Source organism: Musa acuminata, chromosome BXJ3-9, assembly GCF_036884655.1.
Source record: "Musa acuminata AAA Group cultivar baxijiao chromosome BXJ3-9, Cavendish_Baxijiao_AAA, whole genome shotgun sequence".
In the NCBI taxonomy this organism is placed as follows: Eukaryota; Viridiplantae; Streptophyta; class Magnoliopsida; order Zingiberales; family Musaceae; genus Musa; species Musa acuminata.
The window spans coordinates 48,111,739-48,135,414 of NC_088357.1; the positions used below are offsets into that span (position 1 = coordinate 48,111,739).

General features: G+C 38.7%; 5 protein-coding genes across 7 annotated transcripts; 4 read left to right on the plus strand and 1 right to left on the minus strand.

Annotated features, from left to right (window-relative positions):
* Window positions 1-14: 14 nt before the first annotated feature.
* Window positions 15-2,320, plus strand: LOC135649918 (vegetative cell wall protein gp1-like). Its single transcript, XM_065168884.1, has 2 exons — window positions 15-810; window positions 896-2,320. The coding sequence occupies exons 1-2, from the start codon at window positions 648-650 to the stop codon at window positions 2,125-2,127; spliced, it is 1,395 nt and encodes a 464-aa protein (XP_065024956.1). The 5' UTR covers window positions 15-647; the 3' UTR covers window positions 2,128-2,320.
* A 3,359-nt stretch (window positions 2,321-5,679) lies between these two features.
* Window positions 5,680-8,234, plus strand: LOC135648788 (uncharacterized). The gene is made up of 2 exons (XM_065166736.1): window positions 5,680-6,693; window positions 7,645-8,234. Exons 1-2 carry the CDS (start codon window positions 5,951-5,953, stop codon window positions 7,649-7,651), a joined length of 750 nt encoding a protein of 249 aa, XP_065022808.1. The 5' UTR covers window positions 5,680-5,950; the 3' UTR covers window positions 7,652-8,234.
* On the minus strand, window positions 6,654-12,216 carry LOC103999351 (pentatricopeptide repeat-containing protein At5g14080). 3 transcript variants are annotated; one of them, XM_018818173.2, is made up of 4 exons: window positions 10,472-12,216; window positions 8,902-9,560; window positions 8,737-8,801; window positions 6,654-6,787 (listed from the first exon to the last, which is right to left on the minus strand). In XM_018818173.2, the coding sequence occupies exons 1-2, from the start codon at window positions 12,105-12,107 to the stop codon at window positions 9,268-9,270; spliced, it is 1,929 nt and encodes a 642-aa protein (XP_018673718.2). In that variant the 5' UTR covers window positions 12,108-12,216; the 3' UTR covers window positions 6,654-6,787; window positions 8,737-8,801; window positions 8,902-9,267. The 3 variants fall into 3 exon arrangements, with proteins under 3 accessions (XP_018673718.2, XP_065022807.1, XP_018673717.2); XM_065166735.1 differs by lacking the exon at window positions 6,654-6,787 and having other exon boundaries at window positions 8,531-8,801; window positions 10,481-12,216; XM_018818172.2 differs by lacking the exon at window positions 6,654-6,787 and having other exon boundaries at window positions 8,531-8,801.
* Window positions 12,217-12,927: 711 nt separating this feature from the next.
* LOC135649854 (peroxisome biogenesis protein 3-1-like) lies at window positions 12,928-18,528 on the plus strand. The gene is made up of 7 exons (XM_065168754.1): window positions 12,928-13,098; window positions 13,200-13,361; window positions 13,446-13,645; window positions 13,845-13,975; window positions 15,217-15,344; window positions 15,630-15,869; window positions 18,084-18,528. Exons 1-7 carry the CDS (start codon window positions 13,085-13,087, stop codon window positions 18,337-18,339), a joined length of 1,131 nt encoding a protein of 376 aa, XP_065024826.1. The 5' UTR covers window positions 12,928-13,084; the 3' UTR covers window positions 18,340-18,528.
* Window positions 18,529-19,485: 957 nt separating this feature from the next.
* Window positions 19,486-22,606, plus strand: LOC135649856 (nuclear transport factor 2B-like). The gene is made up of 2 exons (XM_065168755.1): window positions 19,486-19,906; window positions 22,329-22,606. Exons 1-2 carry the CDS (start codon window positions 19,610-19,612, stop codon window positions 22,401-22,403), a joined length of 372 nt encoding a protein of 123 aa, XP_065024827.1. The 5' UTR covers window positions 19,486-19,609; the 3' UTR covers window positions 22,404-22,606.
* The last annotated feature ends 1,070 nt before the right edge of the window (window positions 22,607-23,676 follow it).

The window sequence follows — 23,676 nt, forward strand, 5'->3', positions numbered from 1 at the left end:
GGGAGTTACTGAGAGGCTCTAATTTGCATCAGCTTTATATTAGGCCATGGGAATCACTCCTGTAACAGAGACACAGGTGATTGCAGTGGGCAACTCAGAAATAGTGAGGGCAAGCCTTTGTATCAAGCTGCAGCTCATGCAGTGCAGAAGCTGCTGTTGGTTGGAGGGACAGTCCTAATGTCTGCAACCTCGATTGCGATTGATCCTCTTATGTTTCTTTCCAATTCTTGGCGAGTACTCCTTAATGAGTTGAAGATCCAAATAAAGGGTGTTTTGGTATCGAGATCTAGTAGAGATTATAGCCAAGCTTTTGCCCATCAACAATGCAGGATCTACAGCGGCGGTGTCCAGTAGTGACACGGTCTTTCTTCCGGCACAAACCTCATCCCTGTCACCCAGTGTCTTGTAATGGATCATCAAGGAACCTGAGAGATAGCCACCTAATAATTCGAAGCACCCGTGATCGCAACCGAACAAAGCTTCTACCTTTCTAATACCTCACGAAATGTCTCCAGTACCTTCACGTGCCTTTGTTCCATGTTCCATGGACCTGTGAAGGCACAGAGTCTTCTTCTCCTTTTGCACCAACCAAGAAGAAGAAGAAGCAGTATCACTCAGCTTCTCTCTGATGCCACCTACCCTTGGCCATGAATCCCACAATCTTCGTTGCCGTCTTTGCACTCCTCCTCACCAGGTCTCTGTGCCTCGAGGCTGACCCAAAGCCTATCTCCAATGTCACCGTGATGGGCACCGTCTTCTGCGACGCCTGCGCCAACAACAACTTCTCCCAGCACAGCTACTTCTTAGAAGGTGAAGGGAACGGGAACCTCAACTGGTCATGCGTTGCTTCGCTTCGCTGCATGCGTTGTTGCTTAGGGTTTTGGGTTGCTTCCAGGTGTCAAGGTGAGGGTGCAATGCGTGCTCCGAGTGAACGCGACGTCGGCGGGCGAGATGAGGGTCGCCGTCGACAGGACGACGGACAGGTTCGGAGTCTACAAGCTCGACATCCCGCCGGTGGACGGGTTCGAGTGCAGGGAGGGCCAAGGGGTCGACTCCTTCTGCCGAGCGAGCGTGGCGGAATCTCCGTCGTCGCTGTGTGACGTCCCTGGGTTGAGCAGCTCCACCGAGCATGTGGCGGTGCGAGGCGGCGTAGGGAAGCTGTGCCTCTACAACCTGAATGCGCTCAACTACAGGCCGTCGAAGAAGGACGCCGACTTGTGTGGAGATGACGGCGAGTTGTCACCGAGCTCTGCGAACTCTTCGCTCTTCTTCTGGCCACCGTTTGGGTTCCCATGGCCATTTGCACCACCACCGTCCTTCCCATGGCCATTTGCGCCTCCTCCACCGTCCTTTCCCTTCCCCTTCCCCCCAGCAGTACCGAACCCACCGGCGCCGCTGCTCCCGCCCTTGTTCCCTTCGCCGCCGCCTCCGTCTTTCCCGCCCTTTCCCCCGTTCGCTCCATTTCCACCGGTGTTCGCGCCACCCTCACCGCCTCCTCCCCCACCTTACCTATTCCCACCCTTTCCTCCCTTTACTCCTATTCCGCCCTTGTTTTCGCCACCGCCTTCTCCTCCTTCACCTCCATCATTCCCCTGCCCGTTCCCACCCTTCCCTCCCTTTACCCCAACTCCACCTGTAGTTACACCACGTCCACCGCCGCCTCCATCATTCCCCTTCCCACCCTTCCCTCCTTTTACCCCCACTCCACCTGTAGTTACCCCACCTCCACCGCCGCCTCCATCATTCCCCTTCCCACCCTTCCCTCCCTTTGCCCCCACTCCACCTATAGTTACCCCACCTGCACCGCCGCCTCCATCATTCCCCTTCCCACCCTTCCCTCCCTTTACTCCCACTCCACCTGTAGTTACCCCACCTCCACCGCCGCCTCCATCATTCCCTTTCCCGTTCCCACCCTTCCCTCCGTCTCCTCCCAATCCACCTTTAGTTACACCGCCGCCTCCATCGACCCCTTTCCCTCCCTTTACTCCAACTCCACCTATGGTTATGCCACCGCCGCCACCTCCTCTACCTCCACCACCCCCCCCTCCATCTTTTCCTTTCCCATTTCCTCCATTCCCACCCACTACTCCATCTCCTGGGGCACCATCGCCACCTCCATCTCGCTGAGAAACCCAAGAACTCGGTCTTCTCTCCACCCTCCATCCTCCTCCTCCACGCAACCATGCATTTGTTCTAATGCCTTAATAACAGCTATCTGTAAGAATTGGTTGCGGTGAATGTAGTGTTGATAGAGTAAACGTTGGTGTTTTTGTGTTACTGAAAGGACTTAAAAGAAATTTGCATCACACCTTTTTTTTTATGATTAAATCTCCTTCCATTTATATTAAATTTTAAATGGACTCAAACATGAGAACTATAAATTATAGAATAGTATGCTAATAATTTGATGATTTAGGATTTTTAATCCAACATTTCTTTTCCAAGTAGTCATAATGCCGGCCAGCAAATTTCAAATAAGATTTCTATTCACTCAATTTGTATATTATTATTTTATAATAAATCCATATCAAACTGATCATTGCTAACATCTAACATCAATGCAACTTATAAACTTCCAACTATTAAATTGTTCCATGTTACCTTACTCTTTCAATCATTAATATAGTAGGAGAGTGTTCAAACAAGATAAACTATATCAAATAGACAAATATATTAACTATTTGTTAGGCTTACAACTGAAGTTGGAATTAAAAAAAATATATTTAACATGATAAATAATTTAATTTGACATGGTAAAACCCCAAATTAATTTGACAGAAACATCTAAGGTAAGACCAGAAGGAACTCTCTTGTAATAAGAGAAAATGCTAACATCTCTATTTCTCTCAAAACCAAACCATTAATTTTTTATGGCAAACAATTTATAGCCAGCCTAACATATTTTCATGCCTTAATGCGCCAAATATGTGTTGCAATCATCTTCATTCCATATAAATGCCAGTGCCTTTACATCAAGACAATTAAAACCTTATGTCACTCTGTTTCCCTTACTCTTTGAGACCAATGTACTTCCCTTACCACCCACCAGCAGCAATCTACTAGTTTTACTCTGCTTCCAAAGCTCTGGGAGTGCTGTGTAATTGAGTCTTGGAGACCCAGCTTTCCCTCAAACAAGGTTTCTCTCTTTGTAGGTTACACAAAAATTGCTGCTTAGGATCAGTTAGTCAGGGCATTGTGATTACTTTTTGAGCTATTCTAAGGACTTGTGGCCATTCAAGAGGACAACAGATTAGTGGATTTGATGGGTTGAATTGGAGATCATTAGACCTTTTGTTTGTTGATGCTGAAGGCTGCTACCGAGAGTGGGATGTGAAGGCAAGGCAACAACATAGCAAGAATCATCACCATGTCTCCCTTTACCTCTCACTTTGTTAGAAATTAGATGAGAAGAAAAAAAATAAAATTATCATCCTATTTAATTCTAACAAGACACTGATTATTTATTATTGATTTAATTTTACTAAATCTATCAATCAATTTTATTGCTTCATGAAATTATTTGCTGTTTTATTTTGTTAGAGATTTTATTCATTTAATGACTTATTCTTATAACCTATGAATTCTGCAGAGCTACAAGAGAGGTACTATATATATATATATATATATATCCAAATCTCTTTTTTAAAGTTAGATTTATTTAATTTTTCAGCATTTTTGTTTTGATTTTGCTGCTACTTTGTTAAATCTTTCCATGAATATGCTCTAAGGAAAGACAATCCTAATTATGTTGTGAATAAAACAATTCAAAATTTGGCTAATGATATGAGAAAATATCAAAATAGTTGTGGTTTGCCTCCAAACAAGCTAATGAAACAATAAATCATAAGCTTTGGATTAAAATGAACCTATTAGATTATACTTTCATTGCAGAAAAGGTCTAAAAAACAACGTTCTTAATGCCTTAACTCTGAAAGAGACAACATTTAAGAGATACCACAATAAAAGAACAACTTGGTGTACAATTAAATGATTCCTTAGTTGTATTTAGTGAGCCGCACCAACTAAAGGAACCTAAAACTTGTACTATGCTACCTAAACCAGTACTATAACAGCATATTTGCAATCTGTCAAACAGTTTGTGGGCAAGTCTAAACTACATGGGAGAGAAACATACCATCTCAAGCACACATTCCCACTACTCCTTCACGTGATCCGTCCTACTCGCATGCTGCTATAATGTCTTCTCACTTAATGAACCCATCCCTCGGACCTCGTCTCCGTGACAATGCCATCCCCCTCTCTCGCTCTCTCTAGCGAAAGGGAGAAGAGACACAGAAGAAATTGGTTGGTTGTTTAGGAATCTATTGATTGAGACTACAGATGCTCAAAGTTATATTGAAAATATATTATCTCAAGAGAAAAGTCATTTCATTAAAATATTTTTTATAAATAATAAAATTATTTTTGTAAAATTTTAAGTTTTAGAATATAATTCTAACAATCTCATGCATAACTCAAAATTTTCAAAGATTAAGATTAAAAATAATAAATAAATAAATAATTAATTAATTAACAAAGATACTATTCGTCGCATATACAGTGCACTCAATGAAATATTTTATACAGTTTAAATTTTACTTAGTATAAATAATTTTACTTACTTCATGACTAATCGTGAAGTTGCGCATTAATTATACAAAAAAAATTAATTATTTTCTCGTTGCGACAATATATATATTCTTATATAAGAAAACCCTATCAGAAATGTGTGTCGAATTGTATATCGTAAAAAATATCACCTCTTAGAGAGTTAAACTCTTTGAATATCTTTGCATAGGAACAATAAACAATCACCGAATGTTGAGGTTAAGCTTCATTTAAGTACTAATATATTTTTTACTTTTTAATATACTCATTAGCCAATCAATTAGCTTATTGTAATCATATTAATCTGCCTACCACAAATGTTGGGTTCTTAAGTGTTGTAAGTATCCATTATATATTATTAGCTTGTTCTCAGGATGATACAAAAATCATGATTCTTTTATTAATGCCTCAAGGTTATTATGACAAAACATGTAGCCATGCTATATATATATATATTATTGCTAGCATTCATAAAAATAAACAAGTAATTTGTTTCATCAATCATGTATCTAAGTAATTAATCAAATATCAATAATAAGCATGCAAACAAAAATATAAATAAGATATGGAAGGCCCCACATTTCTAGGAACTTTAACATAAAAAAGTTACAATTTTGCTCATGACATATATGGTAATTTTCCTACTAATAATTTCAAGTATCCATAATATTTTTTAATGAATTTATATATTTATCATAATTTCACATGTTATTTTTTCATACAAAGTTTCCATAAAAATATTTGCTATCATCAATCAATTTAATGTACCATAGCCCCTCATAAAAAAATGGACATATATAATCAAATATCAACATACTCATTTTTAATTTAATATGATGAGAAAACTATGCTAACATATATTGACAACAATTATTCCAATATATAGATTCGACATTCGAATGAATCTTCCGAACAAAGAAATAACTTAAGTATCGAAAGGGCTTTATCTGATATCATATCATTTTAAAATAAATACGATGAAAGATCTATCTTATGTTGGTTCAAAATTGACATCCGCATCAAACAATTAAAATCAAATTTAGCAAAGCATATATCAATAAAAAAAAAATCAAGGGATTGTTTTTTTAAATTAATTAAAAAATCCCATTAAAAGCCATATCTTCCTACCTGTTGTGACTATTTCTCTATGATCCCATGTGAGAAGTCCTTTATTGGCGAAGCCATCCAAGACTTACATACTTACGTCCACGATTCCTAAGTTGACCAGGATCCCTAGGTTGACCAGAATCCCTATAAAAGCGTATCCCCGTCCTCCCGGTAAAAGCGTATCTCGATCGCTCTCGAGCTCGTGATCGACTTCCTTCAAGCGAACAAGGAAAGGATGGAGTTTCCCTTCGGCACCAACCCCCGGGGCTTCCCTTTCGGCCACGGCCACGGCCACCAGGACCTACCCCCGCGATCACGTACTGTGACCGAGAAGCACAATGTCGTCAGGATCCCCATCACCGGCCACGACGAGGAGGAGGCAGGGAAGATGAAGCAGCAGCGGCAGAAGAAGCCGGCCACCGCAAGGCCGTCGAACTTGTTGAGGGCCGCCGCGGCCGTGATGATCCAGAGGCTTTGGCGGGGGTTCTTGGCGCGGAAGAGCGTGAGGGTTCTCTCGCGGATCTCCGCGGAGGTGGGCGAGGTGGAGAGGACGATCCGTGCGCGGGAGGGGGCGATTCAGAGGGATCCCAAGGAGCGGCAGAGGGCGGACGAGATGCTTATGGCGGTGCTCCTTCGTCTGGATAACGTGCGTTGGGCGAGGGATTACCGGAAGAAGGTGATCCGGCGGGTTATCTCGTTGCAGGACTTGGTGGATTCGATCGCCGCTCGAACCCTAGAAGAGCCGGAGATGGTGCATGCGTTCGATCTTCTAGATATGAGGGAGATGATGGAGAAGATGATCGCAGAGAACGAGAGATTGGAGCGCTTGGTGGTCGCACTACGCGAGCGCAGTACCCAGCATTGCGAGCTGATGACAGGTCTGGTGGATAGAGTTGAACACTTGGAACAGCAGATGCAGAGGATGGAGATGGAGGAAAGCCATGCCAATTCCGCTCCTTCCGATATGGCAGAAGAAAGGTGCACATTTGTCCTCTCCTCTTGCTCTTCTCATCTTCTTCAACCGCACTTCAATCATAGTTTGGCATCGATCTTACTCTCAAGCTTGTCAATGCTTGCATACGATTACCAACAATTTCCTTTTAGTCAATTGCACATAAAAAAAAAAATTCATGCTTGCAATTGAAAGCAAAACGGCAATCTGATAGAACGAAAATTATATTAACAAGATGAGTGATAGATTACCTGTAGATGTGATAGATTGTCAATATCTGAAGTAACCAGTGAGAGTTATGCAAACTAAAAGGATCTATAAACTACTTCCTGATTGCAATACTGAGTTGCTGACCAAACAAAATAGGTTGTGCTGTTGAATGATGCTAATCTTTCCTAATTTCTGTAACCCTGTAATTCTAGTACAAAACCCTCTCTATCAGCTTTCAAAAGGCTTGCCTATTATTCAAGGACACAAATATGGGCATTTAAATTTTCTGAAAGTGAAATGGAATGCTAGGAAGTTCCTATGATTGGACTTAGAACAATAGGCAAAAGAGAATCTCATCAATAGCTTCCCAGCCAAAAAACATCAAGCAGATGTTTTAATCGGTCATCAAACATAAAGATGCAAACCAGATGCTTCCTAGTAAATTTATGGCTTTTGGATAGCTTTCAACCAATGACAAGATTATAACTAGAGATGATTTAATGAAAATGAACTAGCCTGTACATCCAATTCATTCCTTAGCTGTATGATGGCCGAGGTAGCATGGATTCAATATAGGTTTTTCTTTGTTTCTAATCTTGATTGCAGGTCAGGTTCTACAAAATCATGGTTCATATCTAAAATTAGCTAAACAAATTCCTTCGGTTTTTCTTGTCTTTATCTCTGTGGATTATCTCCACTGTTAGAAACTCAATTATTTGCTTGAACAAGAATGTCAGTTTCTATACCTAAATGGTTTTCTGTGGCAGACAATAAGTAAGAAGAAATCACAGCTAAACGACCATTCTTTCAGGAGCTAACACAGAAGATTGATTGATGTTGGATGAGTCTGCTGTTGAAGATGATGCTAACAATTTTAGGGAATCAGATAGGCTAAGACTTTGTTTGCTTTTGTCTTTCACAATCTTTTCTATATTATCTTCCAGTGTTTTAGATATTATGACTTAATGTGATAACTGAACACTATCACCAGCATTGCTGGTCAACTTCCAGTTTCTGTTTCAATATATCACCAGCATTTACAGTTTGGAATTGTAAATACAGTCAAATATTAGAAAGAAGTAGAATCTGTTTTTAAATTGTTAGCAATTCTAAGAGATGAATCAAGAGTATCTATACACAGATATCAAGTTTCCAAAACTAAAAGTTTATGCTGTTGTGAATCTATTATTATTCAGCAGGAGATGAAGACATAATTCGGACACTGAGATGTGGTTGATTAAAAAATAGAGACAGCCATCAAGAGCTTATATGATTGATGTGTGCCACATGAATTAGAAAGAAAATTATATATGTCAATTTTATAACTATACTTTGTAGATAGGCATATTAGGAAATTAATAAATAACATGATGAAAACAACATCGAGGATGTCGATAAAAGATAGAATACGAAATGTGTGATGTTACGAAAATTTCTATATGAGACTTCAAGTATCGCAGTTAGGTGAATTAAGTTGAATAAGATTAGTTGCATGAAGAGAGGCAACTGGAGAAATAATAACATTCATTAAAAATTCCAAAAAAACACTCAAAGCATATCACACAGAGTGACTAGATAATCAATATAAAAAATTAAATGAAAAACGAAATGGAAGCATTTGTTTCGCATAATGACAGAGAGGAGACGATAGGATGGTAAAACAAAACCAGATTTCCTATGTAAAATGTTGAACAGACATTTAGTTTTATTCGACCAGGAGAACTGACTAGAAAATTAAATAGTGATTCTCAATCACTCCATCATAGTTTAGAAGTAAAATCTTGGGAGAATGCCAAAGTATGATATCCTTTCTACTTGACCATCATCCAAAATGATATTTGTCAGTAAAATCAAAGTACCTTGTGCAAATAATTGTTATCTCCAAGGATCTACAGCTCCTGTTGTGAAAAATAAGGATCATATTCTGCAGGCAAAACACAGAGAAATATTTAAAGAAATAATCAGCATCTAAAGATAGTACCATTTTTGTAATGTCCTACCTCTTAAGATGCTTCGAACATTACCTCTTAAGGAGAAGCCCATACATGGCGATGGAGACCAAAATATTTGAAGCGGGAATAGGAGATACAATGGATTGGTTGATCACCTCATCTTTGGAAGCCACTCTGGTGATGGGTTGGATCTTTCTGGAGTTGGATAAGATTTGTTTGTGGCAGAGGAAAATCCTTGCTTTGAAGTAAATTTCAGGATGTGTCTAAATCTATCTCCCGATTGATATGCACTCCGTAGAACCCAGAAACAGAAGAAACATAATCACCCTGGACAAAATTTTTCATGCAAATGCATTTCCAGTGTAACTTGTGAGGTTCACTTCCGGTTTTGCATATTTAAAGCAATTGGGAAACTGATTTGCTCCATGCACAATGACCTCACAACAAACTCATCCATGGACCATCATCAGAAACAAATCCTCGTGCATGCATTGCTCGAAGCAATCGTGTAACAGGCTCTAGATTTGGTGCAGTAGAAAGAGATGCCATAAGCTCTGTTAGTACTGTTTGAAATTTGACATGAGAATCAGTTTTAATCCAATCAATGTGCTTAACAGCCATCTCAACTAAACCAGCATCCATTAAGCCTTTCAGTAGAATGACATGAGAATCTGAACTTGCCACTTCAGAAGGAGAACTTTGCATGAGACCAGAAGCCACCATATACTTACCTGTATAATGCATGAAATTATAACTATCAGGAAAACTGATGCACAGAACTTCAAAGCTTTAGAAATATCTTGGCTCACATTGATGCCTTCTGAAGATATGGGTACTATCTCTTGAATTTATTCGTATGATCTTTGCTTAAATCATCAAGCTCAAATCCTAATTTTGAAGTGTAGCAGTTATCAACTCATAACTCTTAAAATGTACGTTTTAGCAACATTACATGTTGACACATAAGTTTATCATTCTTCCAGGCATTATCTCAATTCACATAAGATGGCTAATCTAATGTATAATACTTATCAGGATTTTAGAATTCTATCACAATTACAAAAAAATATTGATTCATCTTGTGGAATGCAACAAAAAAAAGGTCTTGGAAATCATAATTCTTGAGGTTAGTCTACAGAACTAGGTGTTGAACTTTAGGGTAAATTTCTTGGTTCTTTGGACTTCAGTTTTTACCAATTAACTCTCTAAACTTAAATTAAGATTTCAGTCAGCTTCTGCATCAGTTTCCATCAATAAAACTAGAGAGAGCTGATACGACTGCACAGCAGGACTTCACTTGCCAACATGGTATAAATGTTAACAACCAATGTTGTCTGACGTGCCTGCATTATTTGGCAAGTCAAGAAAATGAAGTTTGACATCACTTGAACTTTGTTTATTGAAGTATAATGAGTCAATATGCATAAATTGAAGTCATAAATTGAGGCCCAAATAACCTATTCCAAGGTCCAAGTACAGGTGATGTAACTTATCCTAGTCCTAAAGTAAAAATCAATCAGCAAAAAGAAAAAAGACAGGTTCAGTTCAAGAAAAAATTTATTATGCATTAATAACTAAATCATGAGCATGGAAACATTATAATTTGAATAAATGAAGAACGATCTTAGTGAAAAAAATATACCATCCTTACAAAGGAAAAGGACTAACAGACTCAATATAGAGCTACCAAGTGCTATATCCTGATCCATGGATTTTTTGAAGATCTGAATCGCCTCTTCAATCTTTTCTTCTCGATAGAGCACTTTGACAAGGGATGTGTATGTAACACAATCTGGGATCACTCCTTTATCCAACATATGACAATAAAGTTGCCGGGCCTCTTCAGCTTCACCTTCTTCAGAGAACTTCCGTATAAGAATGTTGTATGTTTGCAAATCAGCACTGCAACCATTTGCAAACATCTCATCCCAAAGCTTTTTAGCTGGTCGCAAGAGATCCTCTCTGCAACAAGCTTCCATCAAACAGTTATAAGAGTAAATATTGGGACCAAAACCCTTCTTTTTCATCTCCCTAAGCACCTCGTAGGCTTCCCTTACTCTTCCTGCCTTGCACAAGAATGAAACCATTACATTGTATTGCTCCACTCCATTAAAATAACCTTTATCCATAAGGACCCTGTAGACATCCCACATAACATTACTTTTCTCATTTCTACAAAGATTCCTACTCAACTTGCTCAGCATTGAAAGGCTAGGAAATCGGTCCTTTCCAATCATGTACTTGAAGAATAAAATTGCAGAGTCAGGTTCAATAGCTGAAACTGATCCAATCAAAGCATCAAGCACATCATCATCAATTGGAAACTGTCCATCCACAATTGCTTCACCCAATTCCTTAGCTTCTTGAATCCTTTTATCTGATATTGATGAAAGGATGAATTCTCTATAATCTTTCGCTCTTGGTGCCACACCAAACTTCCTTTTCTGCTTCAAAATCCTTCCTGCTTCTTCCGCCCTACCGGCCAACTTATAGCCTTCAGAAACTAACCTGTATGCAATAAAATCAGGTTTACAGCATCTATTTCTAAGCTGCTCCAATGCACACCAAGCATCCTCAATCCTCCCAGCTCGACAAAGCCTATTTACGACTAAAGCAGCAATAACCGAGCCATTAAATTGACAATCCAGCTTTTTAATTCTATCGAGTACACCCAAAACTCCATCCAATCCTTCCAAGTCGCAAACTTTACCTATAAAAACACCAAAACCGACATCATTAAGCATGATACCTCTCGTAAGCATCCTGTCGAACACCTTTCTTGCGACATCAAGAAATCCGTCGGAGGACAGTACAGCAAGAAGGGAGTTGTACAGTGAGGAAGGAAACTCCTCGACACCATTCTCGGTTGCTGGGTCGATCAGCTGGGCGGCTTCAATTGACTTGCCTGAGAGCAAAAGGGAAGATATGGCGAGCTGATAAGAAGAAAAAAGAAGCGAAACTCGGTGGGTTTTAGCCGTCTTGAGGAGAGATTGAATTAAGTGGGGATGGCGGGAGAGGGAGAGCGACTTGAGAAGGGAGTGGTAGGTCTCAGGAGTGTGGGAAAAGTTGGGCTGCTGCGCGGCCCAGTGGAAGAGACCGGCGGCAAGGTCATGGTGGTGGAGGAGGTGGGGGTCGATGACGGCAGCGACGAGGGAAGCGGTAAGGGACGCAGCCGGGAGTCCGCGGCGGAGGACTTGCTCAACGGCGGGGCTCCACGAGTGGGAGGGCTTGGAGGCGGAGAGGAAAGCGCGGCCGAGGCGCCTGGCGACCTCAGCCATGGAAGGCGGATGCGGAGGGGGCGTGCTCGGTCGCCGGCGGAGAAGTCGTTGCGGGGCATATCGTAGGCCGTCGCTCACTGTTGACAAAGAACTGTGCTTTGCGACGGTCCTTCTGAGCCTAAAAGACGAAGCCCATTTGAGTCATAAAAGCCCAAGTAATACCCATAGGCGCCACTACTCATCCGAACTGAATTGGACATCGATCCAATCAAATCTAAAATTATACTATGATTTATTATGTACAATATTAAATTAGTTAAGAAAATAATTGACATTTAATATAACGATTTATATTTTGAGAGTAGGAGACAATAAAAATATGTTTTTAGAGTAAATAAATATCCAGATAATTTAATCGAGGTTCTAATGTTCTAAACGTTGCGATTGGAGAATGGTTCGATTCACGATTTAAATTATGAAGCTTAAGAAATAAAAGCTCATAATACATTTCAATACAAAGAGGAACTGAACTTACTGTGGTTGTGGCGTACCGTTCACTTGCTAAATCTTGGCCGTCACTTTCTGAGATAAGATGCGTAATCTATTCCTTGCTCAAATCTAGCGTGAACGCGAAGCAGATCTTTTGTAGATATTGATGGAAATCGGATTCCGATTCTTTCGCTTGATTTGGGGTCCGGAAATTTGAACACGTGGGTGGATGTGGACACGTGATATATGTGGCTGACGGCCCCACGTGTCTATAAAGCCACGCTGAAGAGGTATTCCTGTGTTTTGGGCCCTCGGGTTCTTCTTGGGCCGGCCCAAATCCTCTTTCGCCTGAGCCGGTGAGGTTTAGGGATTACTCCCTAAAGCCACTTCTCGGAAACAGAGATGGAATAATCTCTTTCCTTCCCTCGATCCTAAGCTTTCCTGTCGACCTCATCGAGGTCCCGCGTCTTCTTCCTCCCTTCCCCTCCGATTTGATCTCCAGTTTCACGTTCCTGTCGAAGAATTCTCTTCAATCGTCCAGCTATGCGATGCTTTCTTTAAGGTAGTGCCCTCTTGCTTCTCCTTGCATCAGCTTTTCCTGATATGATCCGGAGGTAGCACGCTCAAGCTCGTGTTTTTGGATGATTGGGCGCCATGGTTTAGGGGTTTCTGGAGCAGGCACAGGAGGAGGATTCTGATTTCGCTTGGTGTGTTGGGGAGCGGATATCTCGTCTACAAACTCTATGTGAGTCACAGCAGGAGATTGTCCGAATTGGAGCGGCAGCTCGACGGCGCTCGACGAGTCGATGAACTCATCAAGAACCAGTAATCCTTTCCTCCTTTTTGCCGTCGTTTTCCTTTTTCTTGTTTTGTGCTGCTGCTTATTGTGGTTGGTTGGTTGGTGGGCAGATTGCAGGCTCATTTCGAGAACATCCAGAGGATTTCCGACACCACCACTCTTCCGTACGCGATGCACTACCTGCGGTCCAGGATATCGGAGGATTTGGACCTCTCGCATCTGACGGAGAAGCTAATGCAGGGGAAGGGACAATCGAGCGCGCTCTCCGGCAAGGAGAAACTTGAGCTGTGGGACAGACTTAAAATTCTGAGTATGCCCAATGCAATGTGCATTCTTTCTTCTTTATTTGTCTCCGATTCTTTTCCCAGTTGCCGTCCAAACGTGTAAATTCACTTGTCTTGTTAGACATATGTTGTCATTGCTGCTGATTTAAGGAAGTTGAGAACTTTCTTCATTAAGAGGGATTATTTTTTAGCCAATTAATTCTTCTGTAAATGTTTTTCTTCCAGGCTTCACAAGGACGGCAGCTTCCTTGTGGTCGATGACGGTGATTTGCTTATACGTGAGAGTTCAAGTTAACATTTTAGGGAGACAACTCTATCTAGAGATTGCCCGTGGTTCTGAGAATTCTCTATCTCTGGTAAGTATCTTTTTCATTCGTGTGAAAGTGTAAAAGGCTTGTTTCAGCGTGTGCATGAGCAGATGCGCCAAATATGGTAGATTGTGCCTTTTCTGATGGACTATAATAAGATCAAACTTATTTGTGCTTTCTAATCGTTGAAGTATCTGTGCTACTCCTGTTGAAGTAACGCAATAGTGTATGACTTATTGTACATCTTCTATAGATTTTTCCCATGCAACCATACGAATTTTCTTATGTCCCTTTGCATGATATATTCCTCCCAGTAGCCTCTATGATCTTGGATGGATCTTATGATATTAATTGTTTTCTTAGAAGGTGCACCTTTTTTATTTGATTTGTGTATTTAGTATGTTTGTTGGTGTATTCGTTGGGATGCTCCAAAATGATGGATGAACTGGCACAAATGGATATATTGCCTGTTTGAACTACCACCTAAGTGGAGATGATTTGTTTATGAGACTTAGGTCGATTACTTTATGATGTAGATGATATTATTTTTTTGTGCCAAATTCAAGTGGTTCTACTACCATAAATTAATTTTAAATATGTTTTTTAGCTTCTCAATAATTTATTTTCGGTGTTGTCCTTGCTTTCTTAGATTTTTGGCATTATTGCATTTTTTATCCGCTTCTGTTCTTATGGTAGTCAACTATCAGACAAAGCTTCAACAATATCCAGGCATCTGTAACTTACCAATAAACAATTGGATTTCTCTGATCAACTCTTGCATAGGAACTTCACACACTCAAATCCTTACTAAATTTTGGTCTCTAAATAAGCAAAATTTATGTGAGACTTTCATTTTTTAGTAAATTTTTAGTCCATGAAATCCCACCTAAAGGAGCATCTAGATGTCCCTAAACTCAGCTCCTATTGTGGTTTTCCTTAACAGAATTATATCTTGCATAAATCTTGGTGAAGGTAAAAGAAAGAATCAAATTGTTGCTATAATTGCCATGAAAAGGGATGGAATTCATATATATTATTAAAATTATTTGAAAATACAACTTATGGTCAGATTTGACCTGACTAAGAATTAACAATGACCTTACTGTTATGATTAAAGTAAACTACGTGGATTGTCCAACATTAGTTAAAGGAAAACTTACAGAAATTGTGCACTGAGACAGAATTCAACTTTGGCTTATCTAGAGGGCATGCGTTTCCTTTTTTCTGTTGGTCGGTAAAGATATTATAACATAGCATACACATAATTTATAGTTTTCGTTTTTTGGCAGGACGAGATTGATTCATTTAGTAGGCATGGCCAACAAGATTTTCTAGCTACTGCAGACTACCTTGCTACCTATGGAATCAATTCACTAATCATGAACATGCAGAATGCTGCTATGGAAGTTCTAAAAGAGTAAGGACTTAATGAAGCTTGATTCTTATTTACCATGTTTGAAATGATTGTTAAAGTTTTATGTTCATACTCATTCAATCAATTTAAGCATTTGATTATAACATTAATGGATCCATGTACTTGTATTCATATGCAACTGTTGTCTTCGAGATTGAGAGGCACTTTAAGATAACATCCAATTTCTATATACAAAAATGTTATGATAGGCATCTTGAGAAACAAATTATATATGATTTTGTTACTAACATCTCTGATCTTTTTATTTCATCGTGCAACCATGACCAGCAAGCAGCTTAAGGAGCCTTTTAGCATGCTCCAACTGCGTGAAACAATGATCCAAATTTTGGAGATGTTCATGAATACTTCTGAATCTAATTACTGGATACATTATCTGGTGCCTGATAATGTTAATGACTACAAGCAACAGATGGCCATGTCTGCCAAAGGATTTGATGATTCCTCTATTTTAATGGATGCAACCAAACTTGAGCAGCTATTGTTTGAGACTCATGCTGTGCTTTCCAGGTATGCAAATAAATCCTAGTTTTAACGAATAATTCATGCACATATTTATTGGTACATTGAAGGCTATTAGTGGACCTATAGTAGAGTTTGCATCCCATGATTGACACTAGTACTAAAAAGAACTCGTTCTTGGTGAATTTTTGAAAGACCTCTTGTTCCAAGAAGAATTACCATATTTGAGTTGTCCTATTTTATATTAGATTAGGAGTGCATTGAGAATTTCCTTTCCTTAATTTCTGAATTTTAGATTTATGTTTAGGCTATGTTTGGAGGTTCATTTTGTTCATTTTCAGTAGTTATGCATATGCATATTTTTCAAAATATTTTGGGGTGAGACATGAGGCGACAATAATGTGGTTGGATTTGGGTGGGAGGTATATGAGAATGCTTGAATCACATAGCAAGAACGACGAGCTATAACAAAAATTACTGGTTCAATTTTAGGGTATGCACATTAAGGTGGGCAATGTTCACACACACTTCCAACAAACAACACTACTTCAGTGATATTGTAGTGCAGAATAATCATGGGCAATTTGTATAAGTTTATATAAATTAGTCACAGTAGTAACTCTAAATCCTGCTACATATTATTCTTGTGTAGCTTCATATTTTTCTAATATATATTTATCGGCATCTAGCAAACAGGATGATGTTGTTCTGAATTGAAGTAACTTATATTTCTGAGAGTCTGAACTCTTCATGAATTTAGATATAGGATGTGGTTGATCCCTACCAAGCCAACATTTCGCTTACATAGATCCTTTCTAGCCATTTCATTCCAACGGAGTTTTCCTCCTCTTCGTTGTGACGCTGTATTTAAATTGATTTGTCTCTTGCTGATGGTTTAAATTATTCTTTATCCTGAAAAACTATCAAATCCTCCTTACATGACCTCAACACTTCTCATCCCCAACTAGTGCTAGTAAAATGCCATCAATCCTTATTCTATTTGTCCATTACTGCTAGTAACTGTTGTTACCTCTGTGCGTGTGCATGTGCACGCATGCACACACAGATTATCATCAGTTTGTCTCTAACCCCAAAGGCCCCATTGATAGAGTGTCTCACAGTAGGATTGCATCATTCAGGCAAGTAAAGTTCATATTTGCTCTTGTTAATTATAAGCTTACTTGAATAAAAATACCTACCATCAGAATATTGATACAGAATTTGCTATCACCCCTAAAAGCTACAAGCATTTTGTCAGCAAACATAAGGTAAGACACCTCAATTTCTTTAACCATTTAGAAGATCCTGGACCCGGTAGACAAAGGGTGTTGATTTCAACCATTTAAAAGATCTACCATTAAGCAAGCAAGCAAAATAGGGAGAAGAAATACAGGCATGGATCCAATTAATGCAATGATTGGGGAAGTTCATTTTGTCTAGAGTTTCAGTCTAGGCAACTATCATGAGGACTGTTAATGTTTCATACAATGAGACCATCTTGTTTGATTGATTGTACAAGTGTATAGGTTTGTTTTTATAACCGTGTGTTTCCACATTCATCTCACATCTTATTTCTTAAAAGTGCTTAGAATCCAAAACTTAGCCATGCTGGCGATTTGTCACTGAAACACTTTTAACATTAGGAGTATTGTAAGGTTCTGTGCTCTGCCAGCTTTCATTTTTTCAAGGAATATTTTACATGTTCTCCAAATATGGAAGATGCATCCCTTTACTGGTCCCAATCAGCAGGTGGCTAATGGATTTATTAAATATGTAGGACTGAAGGTCTAGATTTCCTCTCTGCAGCTGTTAAGTTCATCTTAAGATGGTTTCTTAAATTAATATGAATTGCATCCTAATCTGTAGTTTGAAATGTTCTCTTTGTTTAACCTTTGATATAATTTGCTAGCAATGCACCAGCTTGTTAGTGGTGTGTTGAAGTTCTGCTGATGGTACAAGTACACTTCTGACTTGTAATGTTTACTGCAGATATGTGATCTCTCATTGCTTTTCTTTTTCTACTAAGGTTATAGAATTGTTTCTGATAAAATTTTAGGAAAGTTCAAGTTAGCAAAGATGATGCATTTGGTATATTTTATTATTGTTGCATATATTTGTCAAACCAAGGCAGAAATTCTTACAGAAAATAAAAAGATTTAGCTTATCACTTATTTAAGAAGTTGATGTTGTGGTACTTTAGTTTATTTAACTTGTGCTATTTGCTTATGCTTGGACTTCTTTGACCTTTTACTCTCCTTGCAGTCCTGATTTTGGCAATGTCTTGGAGATATCTCTGAAAAAGGTAGTCAATATTTTGATCGAGGACATTGGCATACATGTTGGAGGAACAAGCTCTATAGGAATTCCCTTGGTGAAACTATTGCCACAAATCACACGACTAAGCTTGCCTTTACTTGATGAACCCAGCAGCAACAAATTCGTGCAGGCCATTCGAAGCTTGTCAGAGGTAGAACTGTTCTACACTCTTCTATATGCTAACATGCCATCGGCATCATAAGCGACAACGATTGCTTAGTTGATGCGTTGCTCACGATAGAACGCCGCAACTTTTGTGTAACAGCTTCTCTCTTGCTCATTCATTAGGAAGTCTTAGCAATCTAGGATGAATAAATGAAAGTTATCTAGAAGTCCATTAAACTGTATATGTAGAGATTATTCTTTTGTTAATGGTATTTTCACTGATGAATTAAGTTTTTATACATAACCACCATGAAGAATGTCCATTGTTGAGTTGCTTGACAACCAACATACATGGATACAAGCTCTGCAGTTGTTGCTGCTGTTTCCCCACAAGGTTCAGTGTTTGATAGTTCTGGATTTCTTTACCTTAAATTGTTATTCCACATTCCTTGGGAATGTATTCTGAGATGATGAAGAGACTTGCAGAGAAGGAAGACAAATCATGTGTTGTGGATTTCTTTACCTTAAATTATTTTTTTCATATATCTTTTGAATGTGAAGACAAATTATGTATCGTAAGGAAGACAAATAAGTGTTGGTGTCTTATTGTCACAAACAAAGAGTGTTTGATATAATACTCATATATATTTATGTTTTTCAGTTTTATTCATGTTTTGTATAATATATAAAGGGTTTGCAGTAGGTTTGATACACATTTTGATTGTTTTTTATGATTATTTATAAATGTATGTTGTACGCAGTCGTCGTTGCAGAGATAAAACTACTAAGTACCAAACTATTCAAACAATTATTTTGTAGGTTTTCTAGTTTGCAGTGGTGCGGAATGTTAGTCAACACAACACCTCGGAGCTATTCGAATGGTACATGGGTGGATAGGATCTATCATAATTTTAGGTCCGTTATCATTTTAGATTAAGTCATCCGTGGGATTACAATAAAGACATATCAATCAATTATATAATTATAAATATATCAACGAAAGAAAAAAAATAAGTAGGTTTAATTATAAATAATTAAATTTTTGATTTAGTTAATGATATACTATAATGTTTTACCGCAAGTTGAATTCTGACATATGTATGAGAAAATATTTTTTAAAAAAAGGAAAGAAAATAAAATAAAAGGAAAAAACATTGGGCTTTTGGTTCTCTAATGGATGAGTTGACGGTCGTTATCTCGTCATGGGCCTTTATAGCCACTAGGGAATCAGTGGGCCTAACGGCGAGTTCCGTTATCCCCGACTCGGATACATCGTCGCCTCCCTCGTTGGCTCTCGGCGTCTCTTCATACCTACGGAGAGGCGAGAGAACGAGGTCGAGACTTCTTCGGCGGCAGCGGCGGCACCAATGGATCCGGACGCTGTTGCGAAGGCGTTCGTGGATCACTACTACCGGACGTTCGACGGGAACCGGGTGGCGCTGGGGGGGCTTTACCAGGACGCCTCCATGCTGACCTTCGAGGGCGTCAAGATCCAGGGCGCAGAGGCCATCGTCGCCAAGCTCGCCTCCCTCCCCTTCCAGCAGTGCGTCCACGCCATCTCCACCGTCGACTGCCAGCCCTCGGGCCCCGCCGGCGGTGTGCTCGTCTTCGTCAGCGGCTCCCTCCAGCTCGCCGGGGAATCGCACACTCTCAAGTTCAGCCAGGTATACTACCCCCCCCGCCTCACTCTCCCTTTGCCTCCATCGGTCTGTCGATTCGAGCAGATCGGCCGATCTCCTCTATAGATCGTCTTAATGATACGATCGTCGATGATGCATCGAATCTTTACATCTTAAACCTGATGATCTCATTTGCCCCATCTGTATTCTTATGATGCAATGGTCTGATTTGGGATTTTATCTTTTTATGCGAATTTCTAATCTAATTCTAGGGTTCGTTCGTAGTTAAACGTTTGCTGTTTTCTTGCATGGCGAACACCGGTCGGATCGGTGTCGATGTTGTTTGCGATCGTTTCTATGTTTTCGTGCTTTACCAGCAAAGAATGGTTGGCTTTTTAAGATAACGCTAAGAATAATTTTGGTGGTCACATCGGCGAAGAGTATATTTAATGGGCGAAGAGTCGCGAGAAGTGTTTGACAACCAGCAGCCCCACAACACTCGGAGAAGAAGGGGCATTTGGTTGCCTGCAAATGGGCTGTTTGCAATCCTTTTTTGCAACAAGCAGCACACTTGTAAGCATTTGATTGCTTGCAATATGTGCACAGGCATGCTGCAAGTAAAATTGGGATTGGAATTGCCATGGTCGCACTTGCAAGCAAGTCAAAATTAGATCTGGATATCCTCTCATTCGTCTCACCTGGTGCCTCCTCACACGCAACCTTCCTCCCCTCCTACTATTTTATTCCGCATAGCCTCCTTTCATTTAGAGAGTTGGTCTTTGATCCTCGATTTGTATTTCAGTAGCAATTTGATACTTGCAGCATTTGTTTCGTTTGCAATTGCTACTTATGAGCATATCTAATTGTAGAATCTCAAAATTTTGGTTAATGTGGTGCTTGTTTAGTGTTCGACACAAAATTTATTGATCAATGAGTGATAGCTTGAGAAAACAATTTAAAAATGAAAATTATAAAAATAATAAAGATAGGAAAGCATTGTAAATAATACAATATTATATGATAAAAGATACTTTTGCCTTTGTATTGTATAAATAATTAACTCTTTAAAGAAACATGTGAAATTAAAGTATGAGATCGAAATTACTAAAATATAACAATTGAAAGTTATGGAGATAAATTCATAAAAAAATAATAAGGTAATTGTTGACGAATAAATATTAGTCAATAAACTTTGAAGATAGACAATGGTTCCCTTGTGATTCCAGTGCTTCTCTAATCATTATGCAGATAAAATAGAGGATAATACAAAGATAGTTACAGAACAACCTTTGTTCAAAGCAAGCATCCATGGGACTCAAAAATTAATTCTGATTCCAGTGGCATTTTCATTCTATATGATAAAAGTCTTTTCTTTAAAGGTAAATGATATTCTCTATTCTTTCCTTTCCCTATACCTTTAGCTATGCATTATGCAGTGATGGATGGTTAGCACTAGAAAAAATGCTATTATTGCAGTAAATAGCCAATGCAACAGGAGCTTATTCTCTGTTTTTCGATCGTAGTTATTAAGAGATCTTTTTTCTTCTCCCATCACTTATACTTTTGCATCTCCCATCAATTTTCTTCATTTATTGATGCTAAATTGACTAAAATTGTTCAAAATTGGCGAGTTTCCTTTAAGTTAATTGGTTTAAACTACTTTTCAATCAATTTTTGGTTATAAGATCTGGAAATCAACTAAAATATGATTGGCCTTGGATGATACCAATACTAGAAGGTGTATCGAATGATAATCTGCCGATGCCAAGGACTATGGTCAGGAGAGATACTTGAATATTCTGTTTTAAATGAATTAAAAGGGCGGCAGACAGTCTAAGCAATGCATCAAAAGTTGTCAAAAAGATCTAACAGCAAACTTAGATGTTATGCTACACAGAATTGGTGAAACTTATATTTGAAAACACATCTCATGACAGGGCTGTCAGAGTGTCGGACACAAAACAGAATCATGTGGTTAGAAAACAGAAAATCTGTGTCATTCCAAAGTTTTACGCAGGCGACTGATATCATATTTGCAATGTTTACACTTTGAGAATTGTTAGAGATTTAAATCACAAATTTTAATAAAAATTGTCTGCTATTGTTGTTCTTACCCCATGTCAATTTTAATTAAGTGAATTGTTTGGATGGATCATATTGAGCTGCTTGGATTCTTTAGCATCGTGTTCTTTGGATGTTCTATGGTTAGTAGGTTGCACAAAACTTTTGTTGATGAGTTGATATTTATATTTGTTTAAATTGTGCATATTATTGATTAGTCCTCTTCGTTATTGTAGCTGGTCAAAAAGATTTGATAATGCTTTTCTTCCTTTCTGTTCCTCTGGGTGAAGTAATGTTTATGCATCTTCGAAATTTGCTCATATGCATCGAACTATGACAGCCGAAGATTTATTACAATTCTACCGTCAGTTAAGCGAGGTGATTGGTTTGTGTGTTTTTGCTGCAGATGTTTCACCTAATGCCAACACCTCAGGGAAGCTTCTATGTGCTCAATGATGTATTCCGTCTGAATTATGCCTGATGAATCTATAAAACTACTATAACTCGAAGGCCGCAGTCGAGTGGAACATGGTATGCTTCTCTACCTATGGACTTTGATTTCGAGGAGTTTCTTTTTTCTCCTTATATGGTCAGTTGTTTTATTTTTCTTTCTGGTCTGTCGGATGGTTGAAAATGGTTTTAAAACTTTTGAAGTATTCAAATGGTGAGGTCTGATGATTTCTATGTGTACGGCTCGCTTCGCATTAATTTGCGGATTAGTCATGAATCTACTGGTTTTTTTTTTTTGTTTTTGCAATACTTCTTGCTGCTGCTTCTCCTTTTTAATGTGATTGTTCCCTGATTGATTATGCTTTGTGATAATAATTGTTTGGGTAAAAAGGTCTCATTGACAATTTACTCGGAAATTTTTTTTACTAATTTGGTTTTAGACATCCCTCTATTGAGAAATTGGTTTGTGAATGAACAAGTATATGTAATTATGTCAGAGATAATGTTAGTGTAATTAGTTTACATAAATTATAATATTATTATGAATCCTAAATTAACTAAGAAACTATGAGAAAATCAGGACAATCAATCTTCTACTTAAGGTCTTTAATTTAATTCTATAAATCAAGATAAATGGAAGGTACAGAAAGACAATACTTTTGTTCTTTCTGTAAAGCAAGATTTCTCTTCTTACCTTGTGATTGATTGTACAGCAGGGTTTTTTCTTACAAAATTAATTGCACATGTAACACATATTTTATAATATATAATTTCATAATGGAACCATCATGAAGCCTACTCATAAACCATAATGAATGAGCTAACAAAACCAACTAAGATTAAAAATAATAATAATAATAATAAAGAAAAATAAAGCCTAATCCAATGACCTCATTCATGCTGATTCCAGTATTAGATCCTACAAAGGTTGAATGTTTCAAGGGGCTTGATCAAGGCCTTTCTTTTCTGGAATTGCTTGATCCAAAGCAAACAAGTCGGATGTATATATCTGAAACGGTCCAAGTTGGCAATAAGGTTTATTAGAGTATTGAAACTTTCTTTTCATTTGTTACCCTAAAGATACAACCTACGAGTCCTTAAGTTTGGCAAGCCAATATCCTTGATGGATAGAACTTCTTTAAGTTTATAATGTGTCACGTTGTTGTCGATAACACCACACCCTATGTTATCCCGAGGCGATATGTTTCTTCTCAAATGATTTTGATGAGCCGGTAAAACCATTCCGAGTTTGGCACCAGGTTTTCTCGAGGCTTGGTTGGGTCGCTAACCTTAGTTTTTTTGGA